The following is a 24,361-nucleotide window of genomic DNA, read 5'->3' as shown; positions in this document are numbered from 1 at the left end:
CATTCATTCTGGAATGAAGTGACAGCAAGTTCTAGGCCCACTGGTTCCAATCAAATAAGCAGGAAGAGGTCAAGGTATCCAGTGGAGGGAGCTGAAGTGCACCCTGGGTCTTGGGTGCCTGAACTGGGGCCCCGACTGCTCCTCTCCTAATCTGACCTGGAGGGGACTGAGGCTGGGAGAGCAGAGGAGGCAGCAAGGTCCAGAGGGAAGCAGGGCTTTTCACTGGAGGACGTGCCTTTCGGTTGTCCACACATCATTGCTAGCGGCCTGCTTGCTGGCGGGTGTCAGGACTGAAAAGATTAGACATTTTCAGTGACATAAGCAACCCAGGAGTCTTTGGAAGAGGGGCTCAGGCCCCAGAGACTGTGCTATGGCTGGTCTTACAGGGCTTATACAAGCAGATTCTACCTGCTACTTAAAATGCCCCATAATGGATCCTCTCTCCCCAAGCAGGGCATCGAGAGCATTGATCAGATTGCCGGCATGTGCCAATCTGACCTGGAGGCCGTGCGAGCAGCTGCCCGGGAAGCCACACTGTCGTTCGGTAAAGTACAGCATCAAACGTCACGTGCCAGGCAGTGGGGTTCTGGGTCCTCAGCAAGGCTGTGCTGGAGCAGCGATGGCCAGCTCTCGAAAGACACAAGTTAGCACATGGGATGGGCACTGTCAGAACCCGATTGACTGCATTTGGCCAAGGCAGGTGCTCTTCATGGTTGAGGGGGTAAACATGCCTTATTTCCTTCTGAACCTTGTTTGTTTCTTGACAATGAAAGCAGAGGCAAAAGACGTGACTATGTCTTGGATGCCAATTCGGAGCTCCCCAGATGCTTCCGGCCCCACCCTTATGGCAGCACCTGACACCCAGGCATCAGTAATTCTAAGGCCATCTTGGCCTGCCATAGTAGGAAACCCTGAGGTGGGGGACGACCAGTGACAAATCCCCTTAATATTGCAGGTGAAAAAGGACGCTTCGCTTTTGAGAAGATGGACGAACTTTACTCAGCACAGAGAGAAGCAGCCTTTTGCCAGGAGGCAGACGTTGAAATCACAATATTTTAAGGAGCCTCGGCCGATGAACTCAAACCTGGCATCTTTGTTTTTGCTGCTGCCATCTCGACACAGGGACCGAGCTGTGGATGGGGGTACACTGTGCGCTCCCCTGAAGCCTAGGCTGGCCAGAGCCGCCCTGAGTCTCCGGGCCAGTTCCAAGGCCGCAGGGCACAAGTGGGACTTCGGGTTAGGAGCGCAACAGTGTGTTGTACGTTGACCCACGTCAACCAGACCATCCGCTTTTGACCTTGAGAATCTTGTCTTCCCCAAGACGCAGAGCCAGCCACACTATGAAGTTGAGGCCAGGCAGGTCAAAGCCTGGAATAAAAGGCTCCACAGTGACTGTGAACTTGTCTCCTTGGAGGTCAACTGGCTCAGCACTTGGGGCTCAACAAAGACTGGGACTGAGGTGGCCGGCAGGCCTGTGAGCTTGCTCAGCAGAGTGCAGCAGGTCGAGTCATTTCCACGGCAGGCGCTGTTGCCGAGATGGCCTGGTGTGGGGGCCAATGGCCAGGCTCTCTGTGATTCAAGTCTCAACCCGAGCTGCGGCCCCCATGCCCGGCAGCAGCCTGCTGCCCACAGACCTTATTTTCACTGTGTTCAACAGCACCAACGAGAGCGGGGGCCTCAAGTGTCACGTCGGTAAAAGCATTTACTCTGGCCTCACGGAACAACATGAAATCCAACTTCTGAAGGAAGTCAACTTAGGGCCTGTTAAATAAATTGCTTCCGAAGCTGGTATGGAGATTTCGCCAAACACCGCGCTGCTTTAAAGAAAGAAAATTAGTTTCCTATTTAAGTCTAGTAAAGAGACGTGAGTGTGTCCTGAGCTGTTTCTGTGTTAACGAGGCGACATAACCCGAGGTCTGAATGTGGCTGCGCGCAGCGGCATCGGAGAACTTTGTAACCTAAACATCCTCCTTTACCTGCCTGTCTAGTTTGTGATTTTCGATTTAACTTAGTATTTATTTGCCTTGTTTATGTGTTCAACTGTCTGAAATTTCAATAAAAAACAAACAACTTTTAGGGCTGCGTCACTTCACCTGAGAAAAGTAAGTAGCGGTTGTTTTCCCAAACAGCCTACTGGGACAGAAGCCGCCCCCACTGTCCCTCAGCACGTCCTGCCCGCCCGCGGGACACGGCGCAGTGGTTCTCCCGTAGAAGCCGGCGTGAGAGGGGCGCCGTGACCCTGGGATTCTCCACAGGCTCTCGGAAGGCTCCCCGGACGCCCTCTCCTATCCAGATGCCATGCAGGCCTTTGGCCCCATTTGATTTCTGTTTCAAAGTCACAAATGTATTGACTTTTCCCCACACTGGCATCCCATCTCTTCCTAAAAGCTGAGATGCTATTTGTTTTGTATGCGAGGCGGAGACCGGTGTGGCGGTGAGCATGACACCGGGCCCCAGGCCTCTGTGGGTGCTGTGTGGTCCCGTGGGCATGGCTGTGTTTGTTTCCCAGGTTCACAGATGCCACCCTGAGGCCAAAGCACAGTTTACTCAGCAGCCAGCTTTGAAACAGTCAGAAAACCTTGAAGGATGTTAAGGGAATTCTTTGTACTCTTTTTGCAACATTTTGCAAGTCTGAAATTATTTCAAAACAAAACAAAAACATCACTTTAGGGGAGAATTACACAGTTTTGTACCAGAAAGGAAGATGACAGGAATTCTGTATATCTTATTTCTATGTCAGTTCTACATCGAATGTGGCAGTACAGAGTACGGAGATGCAGTTACAACCACCGTGTGCAGTGGCTTAAGGGGCACATTCATGAGGTCTGAACAGCTCTTCAAACAACTTGTGCACGTCTGTGAAGTTATCCAAGGGCCTGTGTGTTCCAAAGGTGGCTTCTGTTGTTGAAGGAAATGGGCTGCGGCCCAACGTGCCCATTGAATCCCCCAGTAAGAGAAGCGCCCCAGCCCAAAGGCACCACGACTCCAAGAGGCCCTCGTGACTCTTAGATGTGGAAATTCACCACCTCGCTGGACAACGCCTGCCTCACGTCAGCAGGGACAGAAAGAAGCATGAGTTGCCGACCCCAGTTTAGGCCCACTAAGCAGAGAAACGGGAAGCACTCTGATCCACATTCTTTAGAAAAAAAATTTTTTTATTGTTGCAACTAAAATGCAAACCCATCGTTTATATGGCAAGTTGGAAAACTGTACAGTCGGACAGTTCTGTGAGGTCACAGAAGACCCTGAGATGCGCCCCCCTCCCACCCCGTCATGCAGCCACGTATACACACACCTGAAAAGGTATTATACCAAAACACCTCGCTTTTTTTGTCTTTATTTTTGTAAAAATGGTTTATTCCATGGCCATTGTAAAACACAAAGACCTGCTGAGTAAATATTGGCTTAAGGCATATAGCAGAGCAGCTCGCTACTTCTCTAACATACGTGTAACAAGATGGAGAGCCATCCGTTTCCCAAGGATAGGAGGTTAGACCAGTATATCCATTTTGAAATGCTACTATATATACACACCCGAACTACTACAAACATGTACAGGACTTCAAACACAAACGAACAAGCCCAACTCAGAAACGCGTACAGCCTGGCACCCAGCCTTACCCACACCTCGCCGGGGCTCCGGGGGCTCTGCCTCCAACGTTCCCACCCAGGATTTCTCTACACGGGCTTCTCCCACGTGAAAGGCAAAATGTGAAAATGCTGGCAGAAGGGCAGCTCGTGAGCTACAGCTGCTTTTTTTCTTGTTAAAAAAGCCACTTAATGTGGAGGTCGTAAATTCCCCTCGCAGGAAGAGTCGTGAGCACCATGGGTCCCCAGGGTTCAAGGGCAGGGGCAGACATGCCCCTCAGCAGGGCCCCCAAACTGAGACAGCAGCTGGCTGACTCCAAGGGACCATCATCATCCAGGTTGCTTCAAGAAGTGTCGTTTCCAATAGTGGCCTTGGTTCCAAATTACCATCTTCTCAAGAAGAGTATGAAGTTGGGATAGTGGAGGCTGATTCCCAAGTTGTGTGAGCAGGGGACCCTGCTTGTCTAAATGTCCAGAGCGTGAGGTGTGACTATGGCTTCCCATCCCCTTGGAATGTCTGAGTAACAGTGGGACCCAGCTGGACCAGGACAGGCTGGGCCTCACCGGGAAGTCCCCAGAGTGTCATGCCAGGAATTAGGCAAGTATCTGTTACTGGGAAACGCCCCTCCAGTGCTGAACAGCAAGTAGTTCAGCACCAGCCTTAGGAACCACAGCCATGTAATGATCTGATCATGCAAGGGTAGACGGGACGTACACACAAGGGCACTTCAGTAAGCAGAGATCTAAGTATTTCAAGCACGTGGCATTGGGTCAGGACACAAAAAGACCAAACATGCACTCTAATACACACGGGGAAAGCGGTGACTGAGAACAAGGTTCTAGCAGATAAAACCAGGGAGGGGACTAACCGGACCAAGTCATCTCCCGTCATGTGTGTTAAATACCCAAGTGTTCGTTATATATTATCCCACCGCTCTATAAACATATGCCAAACCTCCTCTCACGTTACCCACAGTTTCACGAAATAACCACTGCCCACAGCCACCTGTCCTCCCCGTACCGGGCGGACACAGCAGGTTCACTGCAAAGACCTACGTTCCCAGCGCTACCTGAGGGTTTATTATTCTATTTTTTGAGAAAGCCTTTGAGGCAAGGCTGACGTCAAAAAATTGTAATACATTATTGGTTTAAGAAAATGCTAGTGCACTAAGGACACCTCCGGGGGGAAATAAAAAACAATAAATAAATATGGAGTGGAGGGGCTCCTGCCACCGGGAGGTGCCACGTGCCGCCTGCCCGGGGCCGCACAGGCCACCTTCCCTCTGCGCCACCAGCACGGCACTCTCCTTTGCTCTCCTCAGAAAACTGTGGGTCTGGTACTGAAAGGAGGGGACGGACAAAGTCAAAGAAGAAGGAGTAAGACCAGCAGCCGGGGAGGGCAGTCCGAGGGCAGAGCGCAGGCCCGCCGTTGGGGGGGCGGGGGTCAGATTACGTGCTGCTGCTGAACAGGAACTAGAATGAAACTGAACATTTCCAGCTGCGCCCAGACCCACCCCGCCGCGCTGCAGACTTGGCACTAACCGGCTCCTCCCAACCCTCTCCCCCGGACGCTCCAGTGAGAGGGGCTTTGATTTTTTTTTTACAACAGCTGCCACCCCTTCCAAAAATCACCCCTAAGGAAAAAACTGTGTGCTGCTAAACAGTCTGATGTCCTCAAAGATGGCTGCCTGAAAGGAGGTAAAATAAAACGAGTCTCATGAGGTGGTTTCCATGAGCACAGTTTTGAAGCCGATCAGGTCCCTCCCGCCTCCTCTAACAGCAGCACACTTCTCACGTGTGGATTTCTACTGAAATGGCAGGTAGAGTCCAAATCAAATGGGAACTGCTCCTTCTGGACCTCAACGGCAGGGTGGAAAGGGTGACCTCTGACCCCGAGGCAGGGGCTGCTGAGGGCAGGACATGGCCAGGTGGCTACAAGAAGGGACTGAAGGAGAAATGAATGATGGAAAACCAGTGGGGACACCCTGAGCGAAGCACAAGCCGGGCTTTCTTCTCTAGAGATGGTCTTTTGTTGTTTTTGCTTCTTAAAATGGGAACGCTGGCAGGAACGTCCCAGCTCAGCGCACGCACAGCAGAGGAAGTGGCTGAGTGGTCGGCGCCCGAACCCTCACATCTCTCCTCCAGAGCCTCCACGTTCTTTAATGTGGGGGGCTCTTTCCCCAGGAAATCAAATAGAAATCACACCGCCTCAGGGTACAAGGAAGTTTCATAAGTGCCTAGTCTTTTTTGTCTTCCAGAAATAACAAAAAGCTGCTTTTTATAAAGGTTAAAAACAACAATGTGTTGTAATTGTATTTTTTCCAAAAACAAATGAACAACACAAAAAAGAAAAAAAAAAGAGAGAGAGAGAAAGAGAGAGAGAGATGTATTTGGCATTTTCTCTACTTACTCCTGAATAGGTTAAGGCCCTGAGATTAGACGCTTGTATTCTTGGGACCACAGGGCTCCTGAAAACCCCAGTGCATCAATCCTCAGTTCTCTCGTTAGCCCTTCACAGTTCCAGACTTTCAAACCTCTGCTGTTTCTTCTGAGACTGGCTCAGATCCTTGCACAGCACTGACCGCTAAGGCCAGGCTGCGGGCCGGCGCCTCTGCACACGCGGTCTTGCCAGCACGTCCGTCAGTGGAAACATACCCTGTAGCAGAGGTACGCGCCGGCCGTGAGCACCGTGGCCATGCACATGTTGACCAGAAAGGGCTTCCAGTGCGTCAGCGCCTGGTCCTGCTCCTCCTGAGGTGGCGACGGCTCCTCCTGGGTAGGACCTGCCCCAGCGACCCGCCTTCTGACTTCAGTGTCCTGACTCGTGCTGAGGAAAACAGCGGCAAAGATGCTATTAGTACAAGGGGATGCTGGGACAAGACGAGCCACCTGTAAATAGTTTAGTGACACTGACGCTGGTCAGAGGCCCACTTGTCATCGCCTCCCCGCAGGTGCCCGGGGGCCCTTGCAGCCAGGGGAGGGCACTGGAGGCCTGTGGAGGCCTCAGTGACGGAGGGCGGATAAGGCTCTTAGGAGAAGCACAGCTCCTGCTGTCAAGACAGGTGCTGCCTTTGCCCTGGGGCACAATGTTCCCCTTCAGACCAGGGAGGGCGACAGTGTGGCCGCATGCTTCCACACCATCCCCGGGGACCCCGGCAGATGCTGACCCACGGGGCCTTTGTCACTGCTGACATGAAGACACCACACACTCCCACTGACCCTCTGCCCGCACCACCGCCTCCCCCGGATCCCCAGCTTCAATCCAATCCTGCCAGGAGGACCCTTTCCCAGATGCCTGGCCGCCTTCCTGGTGGCGAGCTAGTGACCCGGAGGGACAATGTGCAGTGTTCCCGCTTTCGGGCTGCCTCAGGAGAGGCCCAGGTCCTTCTTCTCCACCCGCCTCCTGCCCCAGGCCTTTCCCTTCCCATGCCCCGCATCACAGAGGTGTGGCCCAGGAGTCCAGCCTCACACGAGCACCCACGGCCCTCCTACCCCAGCGCCGGCACAGCTGCCGGAGGCACCACCAGCCCAGGAGGGAGGACATGGTCACAGGGGGCACCTGGGGTCCAGCGCCTGCCCTGCCAGGCCCTGGCTGCTCTGCTGAGACTATGGGCGCGTGGCTCCCACTGCGCCGGCAGCACTTACGTTCTTGCTACAACTCCATTTTTTTCTGGCGCGCTCTGCTTTTAGCTTCCCCAATACACACTTCCTTACACCCCACCTTCTCGCACAGTGCAAAAGGCACTGCTCTCGTCCCAAGTCTCAATCAGTAAAGAAAACAGAATACGCGACGCAAGTGAGACAAGTCGTCTGCAGTCCGTGTCTCAGCCCCGGCCCTCTGTGAGCCCGCGGACGGAGCATGCTGGCCCACCCCGAGAACGTCACCAGAGGCACTGGGGAGCTGGGTGCAGCGTCACTGAGGGACAGCCAATGAGCTGCTGCGAGCACATCACATGGCACCTGCCGTGGGAGGCCCCACTGGACACAGTTCTCTCTGGAACCAGACCCGGTGTTTCTGTGATAAGGACCAGATGCAGGAAGGACCCTGAGGACTCAGGTTCATGAATCAGAGCCGGGGCCTGGCAATCAGCATTTACCAAGGGGCTTAGGTGCGATGCTTGTGCCCAATTTAACCAGGGGTCCCCGTGGGGGAAACACTGTAACTCGCTTTCTCGCACGCTGCTCCCCCGACGCCTGGCCACCAGGGCGGCTAGGCCCATCCCGAGCAGCCGCAGAGTGTCCCAGCGCGAGGAGAAAGCAGCCCTCACCCACTCCCTGGGCGCACAACCGACACATCTCCCATTTCTCACCGTTGCCAGTGACGCTACACCCGACACCTCTCCCTACACCTCTCTGTGCACCCTCGTCTGAGAAGGGCCGTAGGCTGGTTTTCTAGATACACGCACACACTGGGTCCAAGTGTGCGCGCGTTTTAAACTGCCCCCCCGCCCCCCAGAGCAGATGCCACAGGCGCTGCCTGCAGTCTCAGGCTGGGGCTACTTCCTTCACTCTGCCAGCTTCCACGCGCGCCACCGCCCATGACCCCAGGGAAGGCTGACCACTGCAGCGCAGGCCTCCATCCCGTTCTGACCACAGGATCCCACTACAACTTGCTCTCCTCTTCCCAACAACAGCATCTGGAACACGGACCAGGAGCCAGTAGTTATCTCAGTATTTCACGTGCATCAACAGGTTCTCGATAACCTTTGTAAAACTAAGGAAGCGAAATAGCAATCTGCTTGTTCAAGACTACATGAAAAGGTTAAGTTCCCAAAGGACCGCTCTGGGGACTGAAGGTACTCGGTCAGGCCGGGCCGTTCCAGTTCCGGACAGGCGGGAGCCTGGGGGAGGTCCGCATCATCCGGCAGGAAGCCTCCCAGCGCGCTGAGCGCTCATTCCAACAAGCGCCACAAGGTGGTGCCAGGACCCCACTGAGGTCGGTCACTTCCCAGGGCAAACCTGTGGCTCAGGCCTGGGCTCCGCCAGCCAGGGGAGGAGCCGGACGTCTAGGGACCCCATTCCCCACGACATAACGGCGCTGTGTGCTTAACAGAAGACTGCATCCACAGGGCTTCCATGTCAACATGTGTTTCTGGAACAGACGGCATTTCTCCTCGCCCCCAAGAGGCCAGGACCCTCCCGCATTACCTTTCCACGCCGCAGGGGGCCCTTAAGGGGGTTCTGATTCCTTCCTTGATGGGGCCGTCGTCTTCTTTCTCCTCCTCGGACTCACCCTTGACCCACTGGTGGTTTGGGAAGAACTCCTTGCACTTCCCATTGTGCGGCTCCCGTTTGGGTGGCCGAGGAGGTGGGGGGACATGCTCAGGTGGGGGCTCCAGGTCCTCGTGGGAGAGCTCCTTCCATTGCTCCTGGAAAAAGCAGCAAGAGGCATCCCGTCGGTGCTCGTGCCTGACTGCTCTGTCAGGTAGTCTGGTCCCTTTTCAGTGGACAGGGGTAACAGCTCAGTGAGGGGCTCTCTGCTTCTCAGGTCTCCAGACATAGACTTGAAGATGAAATCTTGAAAATAAACTCTGTTCTCCCTATGAATGTTCTCTACGTGAGCTCTTCAAAGGCAGAAACCAGAACCCAGCGAAAGTTGCTAACTCCTTAAATACAAAGGACAGCTATTGGCTCTGGCACATGACAGTTTGAATTTTCACAACTGACAGCCCCCTTCTTCAGAGACACAAATTGGAGCTCCACACCCCTGGACAGAAGCACAAGCACTGCTGACCTGCACTGAGGCGTCTCCCATGATGTATTTGGCACCTTCGATCACAGCTAGGTAGGAGAAACGGAGCTGGTCTGCGGTCTGGATCAGTCCCATCCGAAATTTCCTCATTTCTAGCAGAACTTTCTTGATGTCAACAGAAGAAGGGTCTTTCCTTTTGTCCATCTGAAAGCCAGAGAGGAGACAGAGTTCGACCAGCCGTGCCCGCTCAGCAGTCGCAGAAGGGGAGGCAGAATTCTAGAACACGGGAGCCACTGCAGCAAAATCGGGGCCACAAGAACACCCGGGAAAGAATGAAGCACTTTTTGGATCTCTGGATTTCACTTTAAAATTAAGAACCTCCCTCCTAACAAAGTGATTTAGAGTAAAGCTATTTTCACAGAAGGGAAGCTGTTAGAAAGGGAAGATCGAAGGTCGTTTAGGGCACAGTCCCAGGCAAGCCGTGGCCAGGCCAGAGGAGAGGTCTACACACGGTCCCGTCACTTCCCCTGGCCTCACAGGCCCCCCTTACCAGCAAGAGACAGGTGTCAGCGAGACAGAAGGTCCCCGACCTGCCGATGCCGGCGCTGCAGTGTACCACGACGGGGCCGTGCTCCGTGCTCAGTGACCCTGACTCGCGGACTTTGAAGAGAAAGTTCAGGAACGAGGCTGGCGATTCAGGGACTCCGAAGTCAGGCCATGTGGTATAGTGGAAATGCAGGATCTCTCGAGTCTCTTTCGTCTGAAAGAGAAAAACATTCACGACGATTCCAAGAGAATTCCAAGCAAGCACGAAGCGCCTCTCCACCCATTCACTCTAAGAACAACGTTGGTTCTCAGATGCCCTTGCACGGCCCATGCGCGCCGCTCTCTGTGAGTAACGAGTGCGGAGGTGCTGTGCCCAACACCGGGCCGCGGGCCGCTCCTGCACTGGCTGCGCTTCCGTTAGGGCGGAACGGTTGCCCACCTCTCTTTTCCAGTGTCCCTCTCACCTCTGCTGTCTTCATGGTCACAACGGATTTCCCTCCACCCCGGTGACACTGCACTGTCACCCACACCCACGATAACCATGTCATAAAGCAGCACCAGGTTTCGCATGGCAGAGGGACATCGTAAACTGCACATTATGTGGTATCAGTTCCGGGTAACTCAGGGCTTTACGGGACTGTCGGGATGTCTCAGAGGGTTGCCATTTTAGAGAAACAAGTAAGCAAGTACATCTGCTCACCGAGTTCTCCCACCATCCCTCCTAGGCATGTACTCCCACCATTCCCATTTCCCAGATGACGAAACGGAGGCTCGGAGGCCAGCCCTCCATTGAGTGGGGGAGCAGGAGTTTCAATCTAGGTTTGCTTGACTCCAGACCCTGTGTTCAGAGCCTGCTGCAGTAACTTTTGAAAGGGGGACCCTGGCCCATGTCCCCAAGTGTTTCTCTCCCAGCCCAGTCTGCTCCCAGGAAGAAGAATGGCCTCTGGTGCTGCTCCCAGCTCTGCTCCTTCCTCTGAGCCTAAGAGAGTCCACTCACAGAGCGGACACCTGGTCCCCAGGAGCAACGATCAAAATGCAGTTGGAAGAGAGCACTCAAGAGGTTCACTACGCTAAGAGCACACAGTAAGCGGGAACTGGGCACGGGGAGGTTTAAAGGAACCTCACCAGCCTTGAGTGTCTCCTGCTAAGCGGTGCCAAGGGCCATGGAAGTGCCCAGGTCACCAGGAGAGCAGCTGGTGGAGGAAGACTTCAGGCCAGAGACCCACTTACCAACATCGCCTTCCTTCATTTGGCCAATGTCCACAATGTGCCTGCTATGTGCCAGCCACCATGCCAGGCAAAGCCAGGTAAAGACACCACCCTTGCCCTCCCAGAGCTTACAGCTTAGTTATGACAACTTTCCCTGACCCTTGTGGATAAAAATGTGTGAAAGGACCACAAGAAACACCAATGGCCTAAAATCAGAAGACTGCCCACATGCAACCCTGCACCAGCTAGTCCACACACTGGTGTCCTTCTGCAGAACTGGGAGAAATCTGCCTGTGATGTTAGGGTCCTCGATAGCCTCATACTAAGCAATTCCATTCTTTCCTCCTGGAAAATGATCTCCAATAATTTAATGGCTTAAAAGAGAAATGCCTCTTCTATATTTTAGGGAAAGAAAAACACTTAAAAATGTATTTAAAAAACTTAGTAAGAAAAAAACATGGCAAAGTGAGTTCTTTCCTTTATTCCTGAAGGTGGTGTGGATTCGCTTGTTTATACCCGCTCTCACACCATGCCCCTCCTTCCCAAGAAATTCATTCTGACCCAGACAGACAGATCCTCCTCACTAATGTCAAGGCCTCCAAACAAGAGGCCTTGTTTGCTCTGCCACTCCGGCAGCACAAACCTCTCTGCTCGGTCCCAATTCCATTTCCCTCAACAAGCAGGAGAAATAGTCTCAGGAGCATCTCTTACTATGTCAGGCTTGCAAATGCTAGGAAGTGTTAAAAAAAAGTCTACAGCATAATCCTCCAGCACATTCCAGCCCGCTGCCAACATTATTCCCGAAAGTCCTCCATCGAACCCCTCCACACCCCAGCCCCGTCGGGCCTCGGCGCAGGCCTACGGCAGGGCTCGCCCTGCTGCATTCCTCAGTGCCACGGGAGGCTAACCTGTCCTCTGCCTCGCAGCGGCCCGTGCCAGCTCTCGACCTGACTGCCACTGCCAGTCCCACGGCAAGAGCCACGGAGACGCCCGAGCTTTCCCTCCTCAGCATGGGCCCTGCCGCGCTCCAGCTCCGCCTTTTAGTAACAGCCGGCAGCTGGTGTGGCCAACTCTCCCCACAACACATAAACCCAGGACCTCACCTAGTAACCGTACACTGGCTATGTAACTGGGCCCGGCCCCGGGGGGGCCCCCTGACCTCGCTTCAGGAGAAGGAGACTGCAGACCATGGAGGAAGGCAGCGTGCTCTCCTGGTGTCTGACTTGTAGGCTGCCCCTTCGATCCCTCTGCAGTTGCCAAGGCAGGACTAGTTACGTTTTAGTAAGAAACTCCCTTCTCCTAAGAACTAGTGCTACCTAGTGTTAAAGGTTAGAGAGAGAGAAAGAGAGAGAGAGAGAGAGAGAGAGAGAGAGAGAGAGAGAGAGAGAGAGAGAGAGAGAGCGCCCCGTGGGAAAGGAGGTACCTAAGACCCCCGCCCCTGCCACCGAGGCAGCCTTGGTGACCTGGTGAGTGAACAGGCAACCTCTGCTCACCACAGTGCCCAAACCGTTTTGCTCAGGTTATACAACATCCACAAACAGCGGCGCAGGGTAACGCCACCCAAAGGAAAGGACACCTCACCAGCAGCCGTCTGCAGTACCGAAGTGCACGCCATCCTTACCGTAAGGTTTTCCAATTCTAGCTGTCGTACTGTATAATATGACTTAATATCTTCAGAGATCAACGTTAATTTCAAATTTGTGTCTTCAAAAATCATTTCTTTTTCTTCTTTTTGTGGCCAGTACTGCGCACATTTCAACTAGGGGAGAAAATAACACTGAATTATTGTGAGCAATGGAGTCCTTTCCTACGACAGAGGCTTGGAGTCCCTCCAGGGAGCTTCCGGTTCTCCCAAAGGCCTGAGGGATTCTGACCTGGGGAGTCACAGTCCGCATAATCCACCTTCCCTTTGGGGAGACGGGGAGTCTGTGAGGATCTAGCCAGGGCTGGTTGTGCAGGAGGGAGCAGCTCCCCGGTAACCCACACACTGAGGTGCTTCAGAGGGCAGATCCTTTCGCTCCCTAACACCTAGGAGGGGCAGCCACACTGCACAAAAGGTTTAGTCTCTCACAAAGTACTTTATGTAGTCATTTCAAAGATTGCCAAGAATCTGATTAGTGTTGTTGGCATAGTATAGATGCTTTATCCTGGGGAAAAATAACAGGCTGATTAAAAACATGACCAGAAGAGACTCCACGTGAAACACTTTGCAAAGGCTGAAGGGCTGTTATCACGCGAAAACTATGCAGCGAAGGCTTGGAGAGGGACTCCTCCAGGGCTTGGCATTACCCACGGCCTTGTCCTGCCCTTTCGTTCTGGTCTGGTTCAGTTCAGAAAAACACTTTGGATGCTCTAGTTTACTAATTTCAGAAACTACTTGATGGTCTTGATTTAAATGTAGCATTAACTTTTTCTCTAAAGCAAGCGAACTCCCAAAGATTTGGTTTCATTTAGAGTTTAAAAATAAAAATGACTCAAATTTTATGGCATACGTTGCTTGAGCTAAATTTCTGCGCCAGTTACCTACCGTTTCTGCTTGCTAGTGACTGTCCTGGACCACAACAGCCGGTGCGTCGAGGCTAAGCTGCAAGGTCCACGAGCCAGAAGGACTGACAGTATGCCTGGGCAGAGGGAACCTCAGAGATGCTACGCCTTCCAGCAAAGGGAGTATCAGTGTGTGTAAATAGCTCTTTGGGAAATGGTACAAATTCAAGGAACTTGTGATTCAACATGCATTCGCCCACTCAACACCTCCGACGCAAAGGATGATTGTGTCGGAAATGCCGCAGTAAGTGGAGGGAGTCCCTCCGGCAGTGACAAGGTGGCCTGAGGGAAGCACTGAGGAGGAAACGCTCTGTATGTGCCATGGGAACTCAGAAGAGGTAAATGTTCCTGGCTGGCTGAGGTTATGGGAAAGAGATCAGAGAAGGCTCAGTGGAAGAAGCAGGCTCGGGCAGAAGCATGTCTGGAAGGATGTCTACGATTTCCCAGGCACTGACTACAAAGAAGCCCGTCTCTGAGGAGCTGCGGGGGATGGGGCCAATGGAGGCCCAGACCACGACAACTCTGGCAGCGGCCCAGGAACCTGTGGCATCACCTGGGCAATGAGGAGCCAGGAGGCTCTTGAGAGGGGTGAACACAGAACCACAAATGTCCATCGATCCTGCTCTGCGGAATGTGCACTCTACCCCAAACAAAACAAAAACAGAAACAAATCAAGAAACACTAGCATGTGATGCCAACGCAACACCAAACAGAAGGCTGACAAGGCTTTCTAAAGAGCCTGGACACAGGCCTGTCTGAAAGTCTGGGCCAGTTTCACCCACGTCACCTCCTCCCCACACTGGTGATGAGCTGCCGAAGACAAATGGACCCCTGGAATGGGGCCAATCCGTGAGCACCAAGGCAATTCTGCCACTCCGGACACGGAGCATGAGCGACATGGCAGGCCTCCTGCTTGGCCCAAGCAGATGGGGCAACTGAAAGCCAGGCTTCAGAAGACCTTTAAAGGAACACTTGTTCCCAAACCTCACAGACTTATTAGACCTGTCTCATTCCTTAAGACCCCAGAAACAAGGAGACCACCTGGGTAGTTTCAAAACCACATGTGCTGGCACGGCACCCAACATGGCAAGTGGAGCGAGAATAGGGCAATAAAGCACAGACAGGACAGAGAGTGGCCACCAAAGAGGCCAATGTTTTCATGCCTCATGGGCAGGGCAGATGAATATTTTAAATCCCATCTCCACAGAGCAAGCACTCACTTTCAAAATCAAATATAAAGCCTAATAAATCTCTGTAGTCTGGTTAAAGACCAAGACTTTGGAACTCTACAACTGAGGGATTCTGGTCACACTAAGTGTCAATCAACTGATGTTTATTTTTGAGAACTCTCAGGCATCTACAGTAACATGCCACACTCTGCTCTGTCATTTCCTGTAGAAATTTTTGTTTTAAACACACAAAATAAACCAAAAAAAAAAAAAGAAAAGGAAAAAAAGCACAAGCTCACTACTTCCTGTTTTCCTGTTAAATGGATAGATACTGACCTGAAAAGGAGATTTAATTAGAAAGCGGTCCTTCCCCAGGATTCAAACTGAGGCACGTCTTGGGTCGGCACCAAACAGCAACGCGGCAGTGTGTCCTCGTTGCTGTTATTGCCGTGAAGGCGAAGTGAGAGGGAGAGAGAGAGAGAGAGAGTCCTTGGGGCCTTCTATGACAAGCATCAAGGCAATCTTCAGGAAGATCTACGGAAGGCATCTGGGTGGCCGTGGGACAGGCGACCTGGCTTTCCCAGAGAATGGCGAACACCGAGAACTAAGCAGAGTACGAGACGGAGGAGGCACAGAAGCACCTGAAACCAAACAGCACCTCTAAGAGGGCTTTCAGCAGAGATGGATCATCTTTCTGGAACAGCGAGCTAACCTTCCCTTGTTTATTCCCCCTGGCTGAACGACAATCTCAGTCCTTGCGTGGATAACGCGTTCCAAAACGACACCCCTGAAGTCAGCATGGAAACCCAACCATAGAACGTGGCCCTGGGGATGACCACAGTCCGACACACACAACCATCTGCACGCTGTTTTCCAGGAAGCACCGGGTCCTGAAAGGGGGACAGGCAGGTTTGCCAAAAATAAGAGAACATCCTACAGTATTTGGTGAAGGAAGGAAACCAGAAAACAAATATACATTCAGTGGAAACACTCTGCGAGCTGGTTTCACTGCGGGCTGGGAGAAGAGTTTATAATTAGATTAGCTGAGCAAATAAGACATTGTTTCTTCTTATAATTTCTCCCAGTCAGCCCCATGGGGGTGATAATGTTGATGCCAAATTGAAAATGTCAAATCATATGCTGCTTTTTATGCCGGTTTTCATGCCCACATGACCCTGAGTGAAAAGAACACTTAAAAAGGGACAGGGGCGACCGTCCCATCAGCACAGTAACTACAACAAAGCCAAGCAGCCATGTTTCCGTGACAGCCAACACAGCAGCCCAAGGGGGTGGCTGTCACACTGGGTCTACGGTCCATTCACGGTCAGCCTTTGGGGGGGATACGGCCGAGAGCAAGGCCTGGGGATGAGCATGTGACTGCAGCGCTGGGACACTGCTCCTTGTTGCACTGGGACAAGAGCAGCCAGAGCAAACCATGTGCAAACACAAAGGTTTTACTGGAGCTTTTAGCAACAAATAAATAGCAAACACTACCCTATCTGATGATTTTGAATAAATAAGTCTCGGCTTAAGCTCCCAACCCTTAACTTCATCTGGAACAGTGGACTAGGGACGATTCTGCCTCCCTGGGGACACATGGCAATGTCTAGAGACAGTTTTGGTTGCCACACTGGGAGCGGGGGGACGCACCCAGTGGGCGGATACCGGGGGCGCTGCGGCCGAAGTGCCGGTCCTGTCCAGGCTGCAAGACCCCGGTGCGGATGCGTGTGGACACGCGCAGAGGCCATCATGTTTCATGTACCCTTGCAGAGCGCGCGTACTGTGGAAATCTCATGTTTTCTTTCTTTGCTCAGAAAGGCTGACAGCAGCGGTGACGGGGGCGTGTGGCTTCACCTTTGCAGCTTCACATTTTACTAATCAAGCCACTGAAGCAGGAAAAAATTAAAAACCACTTTCACTGAAAAAAATTTTTTTCTAAGACAAGAAGCTTTATTTCACCAATTTCAACACTCAGGTAAGCACTTCATTATTATTGAGCAAATAAATACTTTCCTTTAAGAATGGGAGACAAAGGCAAAATACATGATTTGAAACATGTGCTATGGTAAGAGGACTGTTTGCTCTGAGTAACTGAGACCGTCTCTCTGGGGAAGGAGGGCAAAGAGGCTTTGCGGGGCGCGCCCCCCGTTTGCCCTGCTGCGGCCCCCTCCTTCGATGTGTTACTTCTGTGCTTGCTTTGGTGGTGTTGCGGGAGGAGGGGCAGTAGGGATGCGGGGTCTGTTTCCCATGTGGAAACCATGCTTGCGCCGGGCACGCGTGCAGTCTTACACGGCGGCAGGCCCTTAACAGGCAAGCTGCAGTGAGCCGTGTGGGAAGGGGCAGCACAAGCCACGGCTGACGGGGAGGGAAAGGGGCCTGAGGACACCTGGAAGTGATGTGCGGGTGGGCACTGATCCAGACCCTCATTGCAGAGCACAGAAGCGAGATGGCAGGGAACTTAAAAAAACAAAAACAAAAACGGTTGTTCAGACTGGAGTTTGGACTTGGAGGTAGGAGAGCGGAGTCCACATTAGCTGTGGCCCGACCACACTCGGGGCCATGCTTGACCCTACAACCACCTAACATTACTGGGAGGCAGGGGGAGCCCCAGAAGGGTTTTCAGATGGGAGGAGGTGTGGTGAGACTGGGTTTAGAAGATCATTCTGGACGCGAGGTCAGAACAGACAGAGGGGAGCAAGGTGGAAGGCAGGGGTGGAGGGTGGCCAAAGAGACCGAAGCATGGGGGGAGACGGCCCGGACAGACAGACACCTCCAGTCCCTGCACTATCCCAAGGGATGTTTTAAGAGTTGCAAAGAACCCGGAAGCAGGGCTGACACGGATCCCAAAGTAAACGCAGGAGCAGACCACATCCACACTGAAGAGAGCGGCCAGCAGCCAAGCGGCTGGGATTTTATGGAGGCAAATCCAGAGTCAGCTGCTTCTGCAGCCAGGAGAGCCAACAGGGAGATGCAGCCGACACTGGCCTTTCAAGATCCGAGCCTCCCACAGCTCCACAGGGCACCGGCGGCCGCGCAGGGGCACCGGAGGGTGACGCAGAGCACACACATCCCACTCCGGAGCGAGGCTCGCTGATGAGGGGAGTGGGGGGACAGGGCACTCTTGTTTTTGTTCCTCTTTAGTTCACTTACTTATCTGACCTGCTTACAATAAACATGTATTTATATAATGCCTCTTCAATTTTTTTTTTTAATTATAAAGACAATTCAAAGAAATCTAAAAGCAATTCAAAGAAATAAACTGAGACAAACTGTCACCGCCGCGGACAGACCAGGCGACAGTGAGAGGAGCAAGAGAACGCGCCACTTACCGATCCCTTCTCCATCACTCTGTTGAGCATGACCACGCCCCTGCTCTTCTGCTCCCAGACCATCTCCCAGAAGTGACCGCACGTATTAGGCAAAGGGCCCTGCAAACACACAATCCACAGAGCACATGCCATTTACACAGAAACATACTGCAGGGTGAGCTCATCACTGATGATCAGAGGACCACAGTGCCCGGGGGCAGAGTGGTGGCAGGGGCCGGGACAGGGACCCACCTCTCCCTGCCTAGTGGTCAGTAACCACAATTCTGTTTTCTAACACATGGTGAAAGGTCAGTTTCACATCTCAGGGCTGGTTTAGGGCTGACCAACAGAGAAGAGAAAAGTACTGATTCTGCTTTCTGGTTTGGGCTGGTTGGCCAAGGGGCTGGCTCTACTAGGATCCACCCCTAAGGGTGGGCGGAATAAGCAGTATTAGGCAAAAATACCAGTGCAGGCAACAGGCAGTATGTGGACGTGATCAATGGTTATGCTCTGGTGGGTCCAGTTCCAATCATTTATCTGTGTGACCGTGGACAAGTCACTTCACCTCCCAGGCCTCAGTTTCCCCACCTATCTCACCTGACCAACCACAGCACCTACTCGCAGGGCTCTGAAAATTAACTCTGTTCATATACATAAAGGTTTTCCCACAGTACCTGGAACACAGTAAACAACCAATAAAACGTTAGCTAGTATCATTACTGTTAATAATGATGAACCTGACCACAGACAGCCTTCATCCTTGGACCAAGGAACATGAGAGATGTGGACATACAAATGGTCAGTCAGGTGGCCCAAGGGGCATGGTGTCACCGGGGCACCGCAGGGTGACTGCCAAGCAGCTGGCCTGTCTCACTCTTGTCCACCTGGCAATGCGCAGAGATGTTTACTGGATACAAAGGTACAAATGTTCCAAGTCTGTCTCAAATTTTTGGTAAGGCCTGGAAGGGAAATCACCTATGACCGCCACGTCGGAATGTGTCACCTCCTTCAGCCAGCACTGCAATGGTTTCCGTTCTTACCTATTTCCACCCAATTCCCCTGTCCATTGACATGCCTCGCCCTCAGTCCCACACCTTCCCTGCCCACACAAACCCTCAGTGCGCTCTCTCTTCCCTGAACCCACCTCGCGCTCCATGTACGTGCTGCCAGACTCAGACGGCAGGGATTTACGTGTGTAACCTTCCCCCCAACTAACAGAAAAGCGGCTCCTGGAACACAGGAATCACGTGGCCTCCAGGCTGGCCACCTGGGCCTTCCATCCTCTGGCCTGGGCACGAGGCCCCCTCACTGGGCCTTCCCCACCCCAGTTTAGAATGGGTCTGAGGGGTTAATACCACACAGGATCTGAAAGGATGCACACCAAACTTAGCCAGCAGGCCATGGGGAGGTGAAGGCAGGCCCCGCTGACATTATTCTTTACATTTCTACACCAGTCGTTTTTAAAAAGACTTGTATTAGTTGTATCATGAACAACAAGGAAAATTTAAAAAGGGCAGGGCTTTGTGGCTGGGAAAACGTTTCAGTCATACTATCTAGAGGCGGAACTTCGGGGTTCAGGCTGCTTCTATTCCTTTTGTAAATCCCAGGGCAAAGGGAGAGAGACCACGTCAGCAGCTAGATACATCCGTGGTGCCACCCAGCAAAAGAACTCCAGATGTGCCAAGTGACTGCCAGGGCACGGGGGTGAGAAGGACAGGGCGCAAATGTGTTTCCATGGTGGTTCCCTTGCTCCATTTGACTTTATACACCATATCTGTCTTTGCTTTGGGCTTCTTAACCCCACACCAAAGCTGAATGGCTGAAATCAGGATGTAAGACTTGACTTCTTCTAAAAAGAGACATTCCCAAGAAGCCACTTTTGGCCACACCTCTTCTCATCTGCTTGCCACCACCAGGGACTTCCCTCCCTACGCCGACTCAGCCCACCCCGACCACCCCAGAGGTGCCAGGGAAAGGCCTGTCCCCTATACACACACCAAGAACTTACTCCCTAGCCCCAGAGAACAGAGCACTGCCTGGCCAACACTTCACACACTGCCTGGGGGAAGAGCGACAGGTCAGAAGGGCAGAGAAGAAGAGCCACAGTTCATACCCCTCCTCTAGTTCCACACCCCAAAGCAGCCCTTTGTTCACAGTGCTTTCTGGCTTCACCATAGTTTTAATTTCTAAATATTAGGCAGAAGTCTCATGTTCAAAATCACCCTATACCCCAGAGCCATATGTAAGACTGATAAGCTGGTATGGAATGAGAAAACAAAGAGAGAGAGACTTAGACTGTTTAGACTAACTTAGAGGTGACAGATTAAGACTTGAGAAAATTAATCAAAAAGAAATCCCTTTATCCCCATTCCCAGATACCCATTATTTTTGGGTCATATACCAGTAAATGTTTCAGAAGATCTATTATTAAAACACTTTTATGATTCTTTCCATAAAGATGCCCAGAGCCAATGGGAACTTTAAGTGATTTTGCAACCTTGTTCACGTAACCTACTTTTTCTTCCTCCTGGACCCAAACGTGAGGCCCAGGCCACGGAGTTCTGAATGTACACCTGGGAACTGCCCACCCGCTGAGATTTCCCGGAGAGAGCTCAGTGCTCTGAGGCAAGTACTTATGGAGTCAGTACAGGGACAGGCTCTGCCGCCTCCGTGAACAGGCCAGTGGCAACCCGCCACGTTTGTGCTGCTTTTCACAAGCCCAGCAACGTCTGCTCCTCAGGAGGATTAGTGTCCCAACCAAACTGAGTTCTCCGAAGGAGGATTTTTTCCTACTTCATTGCTTTTATGGGTTGTTTAAAACCTGACCTTCTAAAGGATGTGGCAGATTCTATTTGAGGTGTAGAAAACAGCACCCTAACAGTTTCAACTAACATCAAGTAAGGCAAAAAAAACATTAAAAAAGAAAAATTCAGACAATCCTGGGTTTACCTGAGTAAGAATATAACTTCTTTGCGCTTCTTCCATTTTTATCAAACTAGCATTGATATAGTCGTTATCTTCTTGATGTAGTTTAATCCGACTATGGTCAACTGAAAGGCAAGCCAGAACTCAGGTTAATCCTGGATGAGCAAAGGGTCTACACAGGCAGGGTGCCCCCCAGGGAAGGCAGCGCAGGCGAGCCGGTGGCATTAAGGGCATCCCCACTGGCAGAGGCCGTGCTCTTTAAACTGAGATCAGTCATTAATGTGGGGACAGCTAGTAGTTTCAGAAAGGTTTCTGAAATGTTTGAAACTTAACGCTAGATAACAACAGAGACAAACTACACTAAGACACAGATCGGGTCCTATCTGGGAGATCTGTTCTTGCATCCTACCTTCCTATGACACATCCCTGTCCTCACAACTTGGGAGGCTGGGGAAGGGTGTCAGAGGTTTTTTCTGATGCCTAACATGGCGTGGGGCAAAGGCAGGTGTACAGTTGTTCATATAGAAAATTATATAATGATTAATAAATAATAATACAGGAATAAACTCTGTTTCATGTCCTCAAAACTGTAAACCTACTTTAGCACCCCTCCCCGTATATATTTTTATAGGTAGGATTTATAAACACACACTCAACTTAACTTAGGTTTAAAGATTAAATGACCTAAGTATATAACAGTGTGAAAACTCACAGCTTGAATTTCTTTACATAAGGTTGTTCTTTTTTATGTTCAAGTATAACATACTTAAATGATCGAAATCTTTCAAAGTCAGAATATGTCATGATCAAAAACATTTAAAAGAGAATTCACTTGAAAAAAAGTAACTTTGAATACAAAACACTGAAAGTATATTAAATGTCACTTGTAGGAGTTTTTAAAAATACACTCTCATTTGGAAGTTCTGCCCAGGTTAGTGGAAAAGCACAGCCACTTTTCTGTCCTTTGACCATGACTTTGTCACCGAAACAACGGTTCCCCCAGGGCCACTTGCCTTACCCTGCTAGTGCAGCTAACAAGAGCAGGTGAGTATGATTATTTCTGGTACAACCCAAGGGATGGAGAACCGAGGTGACCACCCATAAATAGTATCTTCTCCCTGAGCCACTGGGAAAGGAGAAGATAATTGGGATAAGTGCTCTGGGGCTTTTTGTTCTAAGAACTCCCGAGATGCTTTTGGAAATTAACCCCTACAGTATTGAGAATGCCGTTTCTCATTGTGGAGGGTTAGTACAAACCGAAATACTTTGGTAACATGTAAGTGGGTCATGAAGATAAAAGACCTCAAAAGCGGCACGTGACTGGCACTGCTGGGTTACGTGAGCAGGCTCACAGCACGGGGCGGCCTCGGGCAAAGGACCCCTCGTCTGAGCGCTGGGCTTTTCACTTGCCGAAAGGGAGATGGCGGAGCCCTTTCTACCTTGAACCATTCCCCGATTTCTCCCATGACCTGAAAAAGGCATATGACCTTTTCTCCTGGAGAGTGGGGGTAGGGGAGAAAAGAAAAATATGAGAAGTGAGACTGGGGGTAAAAAGTTTTGGAATGTGTCCCTGGAAGAATGTTTTAAATGCTTTTTTTTCTCTGTAAAACTGGTTCATAAAATCATTTGGATGAGCACTGATCAAAGATGCAGAAAAGGGATACTGAGCACACTACTGACTGATTCAAGCAAGCAGAGCAAGAGCGAGAGACCAAGGGCTTCCCCTGGCCCCACTCCCCCCGCCCCCCAGGGAAGGCAGAGCAGGGGGCGTTAAGCACGTCCCCACTGGCGGAGGCCGTGCTCTTTAAACTGAGACCAGTCGTCAATGTGGGGACAGCTAGTAGTTTCAGAAAGGGTTCTGAAGTGTCTGGAACAATACTAGACAGCAACAGAGACACGTGCAAACAGTGGTTGCTCTTCCGAGCTCGGGGCAGCTGGCCAGGACCTCACAGCAGAATCACTCAGGGCAGTCCTTTAAAAAAAATAAAACCTTTGACCTGCCACAGCCTAGACACGCTAACTCGAGAGTACCAGGTGTTGGGGCACAGTCACGTGTCACCCGATGACCTAAAATTGCACTTCAGATGTTACTGGCACGTGCCCTCATTCCGTTAACGACGATCTCAAGCACTGCCAGCGTTTCTGAGTGAGACACCGGGCTCAAAGGCCGACATTATTTCTCTTCATCTTCACACAATCCAGTAAGATCAGTGTGACTACTGTTTCACTGGAGGTCAGAGAGGAAAACAATGTGCCCAGAGCCACACAGCTTTAAGTGGCAGGCTGAGACCCAAGCCTAGGCCGGCAACTGAGGCAGCACTCAGAGGCGGACTGCTCCGTGCCAACCGAGGTCCATTCCTGCCCCGCTCCCGGGAACCGGGGCAGGGGGCACTGCTGACTCTCCTGCAGAGCGCGCCCCAGCACCACCCACGGCCACGGGCACAGTGTGCTTTAGGAGGCGTGCAGGAATTGCCTGTCTGAGGACTGACCCAGAGTCCTCTACCCTGGCAGAGAGTACTGCCATGGGAGAAGTCGGCAGGTCCGACCATCACTGACCGGCAAGGTCTAAAACCCTGGAGGGGAGTCAAAAAGGCTTCCCTGGCCTAAAGGAAATGGCAAAGGTCACGTTCCTCACTCAGCTCCAGCATGTCTGACTTCACACAAATTCGAATACGTTTACTTATTCACTTCCAAGCTATCAGTGGATTGAGAGGCAAGCGCTCAGAGGGCAGAGGAGGCTGCCAGAGGCCAGCAGACACCCAGACAGCTAACGGCAGGAAAGAGCTAGAAATCCGACGGCGTCAGGGTGGGGGCTGGGGTGGGACCTGACAAGCAGCGCTGACCTGCGCCTTTCACAGAGGGGTGGGCAGCTCCCACCCTGAATTCCCGCTGAGGGCCGTGTCACAGTTCAACACCATGGTCGGGGTCTATGAACACCGCTGCTGAGTCATCCAGAAAAGGTTACATTATGCCTGCTCTACTCTGCTTCAGCTGGTAGGAAAATGATTCATCAGAAAAACAGTCGAAGCTAAAAAAAAAAAGTGCTTTGACCTTAGCTGAATTTTCCAGAAACTGAAACCTTACCCCTTCTACAATGGTGGAAAAATGAACCATTACTCTAATGTTTTTGCTATAGGAAACAATCAAGTCATAAACCTCTACTGCTGCTGATTTATTACCAAACCCTGGGGCCAAAGGAGCCTTGACTGAGCCCCGGGGCGGAGGAGGAGCCCGGAGCAAGGGAAGCAGTGAGACCCGTAACGGTGATGTGAATACTTACAGGGACTGACATCTCTGTACCTGTTTCGGTTTTTGTTCTTGGGAAGCTTGGCCACTCTACATGGGAAGTCACTGGCTTTGTGTCGGATATCCTACAAAAA

At 51.7% G+C, this 24,361-nt stretch overlaps 2 protein-coding genes across 4 annotated transcripts in view; one reads left to right on the top strand and one right to left on the bottom strand.

Annotated features, from left to right (window-relative positions):
* Positions 1-1,523, top strand: part of RIPOR3 (RIPOR family member 3) — a 58,596-nt gene extending 57,073 nt beyond the window's left edge. For all 3 annotated transcript variants that reach the window (XM_090286563.1, XM_090286562.1, XM_090286564.1), the window contains 2 exons: positions 454-544; positions 956-1,523. In XM_090286563.1, coding sequence (XP_090142689.1) covers positions 454-544; positions 956-1,059 — 195 coding nt within the window. In that variant the 3' untranslated portion in view covers positions 1,060-1,523. The remainder of the gene's footprint in view (positions 1-453; positions 545-955) is intronic.
* Positions 1,524-4,920: 3,397 nt separating this feature from the next.
* PTPN1 (protein tyrosine phosphatase non-receptor type 1) overlaps positions 4,921-24,361 on the bottom strand; it is a 60,837-nt gene continuing 41,396 nt past the window's right edge. The window contains exons 2-9 of the mRNA XM_090286561.1: positions 24,262-24,352; positions 21,006-21,106; positions 18,078-18,176; positions 12,657-12,794; positions 9,831-10,040; positions 9,323-9,484; positions 8,737-8,957; positions 4,921-6,415 (exon numbers count right to left, since the gene is read on the bottom strand). Of these exons, the coding sequence (XP_090142687.1) occupies positions 6,229-6,415; positions 8,737-8,957; positions 9,323-9,484; positions 9,831-10,040; positions 12,657-12,794; positions 18,078-18,176; positions 21,006-21,106; positions 24,262-24,352 (1,209 nt within the window). The 3' untranslated portion in view covers positions 4,921-6,228. The remainder of the gene's footprint in view (positions 6,416-8,736; positions 8,958-9,322; positions 9,485-9,830; positions 10,041-12,656; positions 12,795-18,077; positions 18,177-21,005; positions 21,107-24,261; positions 24,353-24,361) is intronic.

Source organism: Furipterus horrens, unplaced genomic scaffold, assembly GCF_987537825.1.
Source record: "Furipterus horrens unplaced genomic scaffold, mFurHor1.1.pri manual_scaffold_8, whole genome shotgun sequence".
Lineage (NCBI taxonomy): Eukaryota > Metazoa > Chordata > Mammalia > Chiroptera > Furipteridae > Furipterus > Furipterus horrens.
The sequence above is the reverse complement of the archived record's forward strand: the minus strand, read 5'-3'. Positions and strand labels throughout refer to the sequence as shown.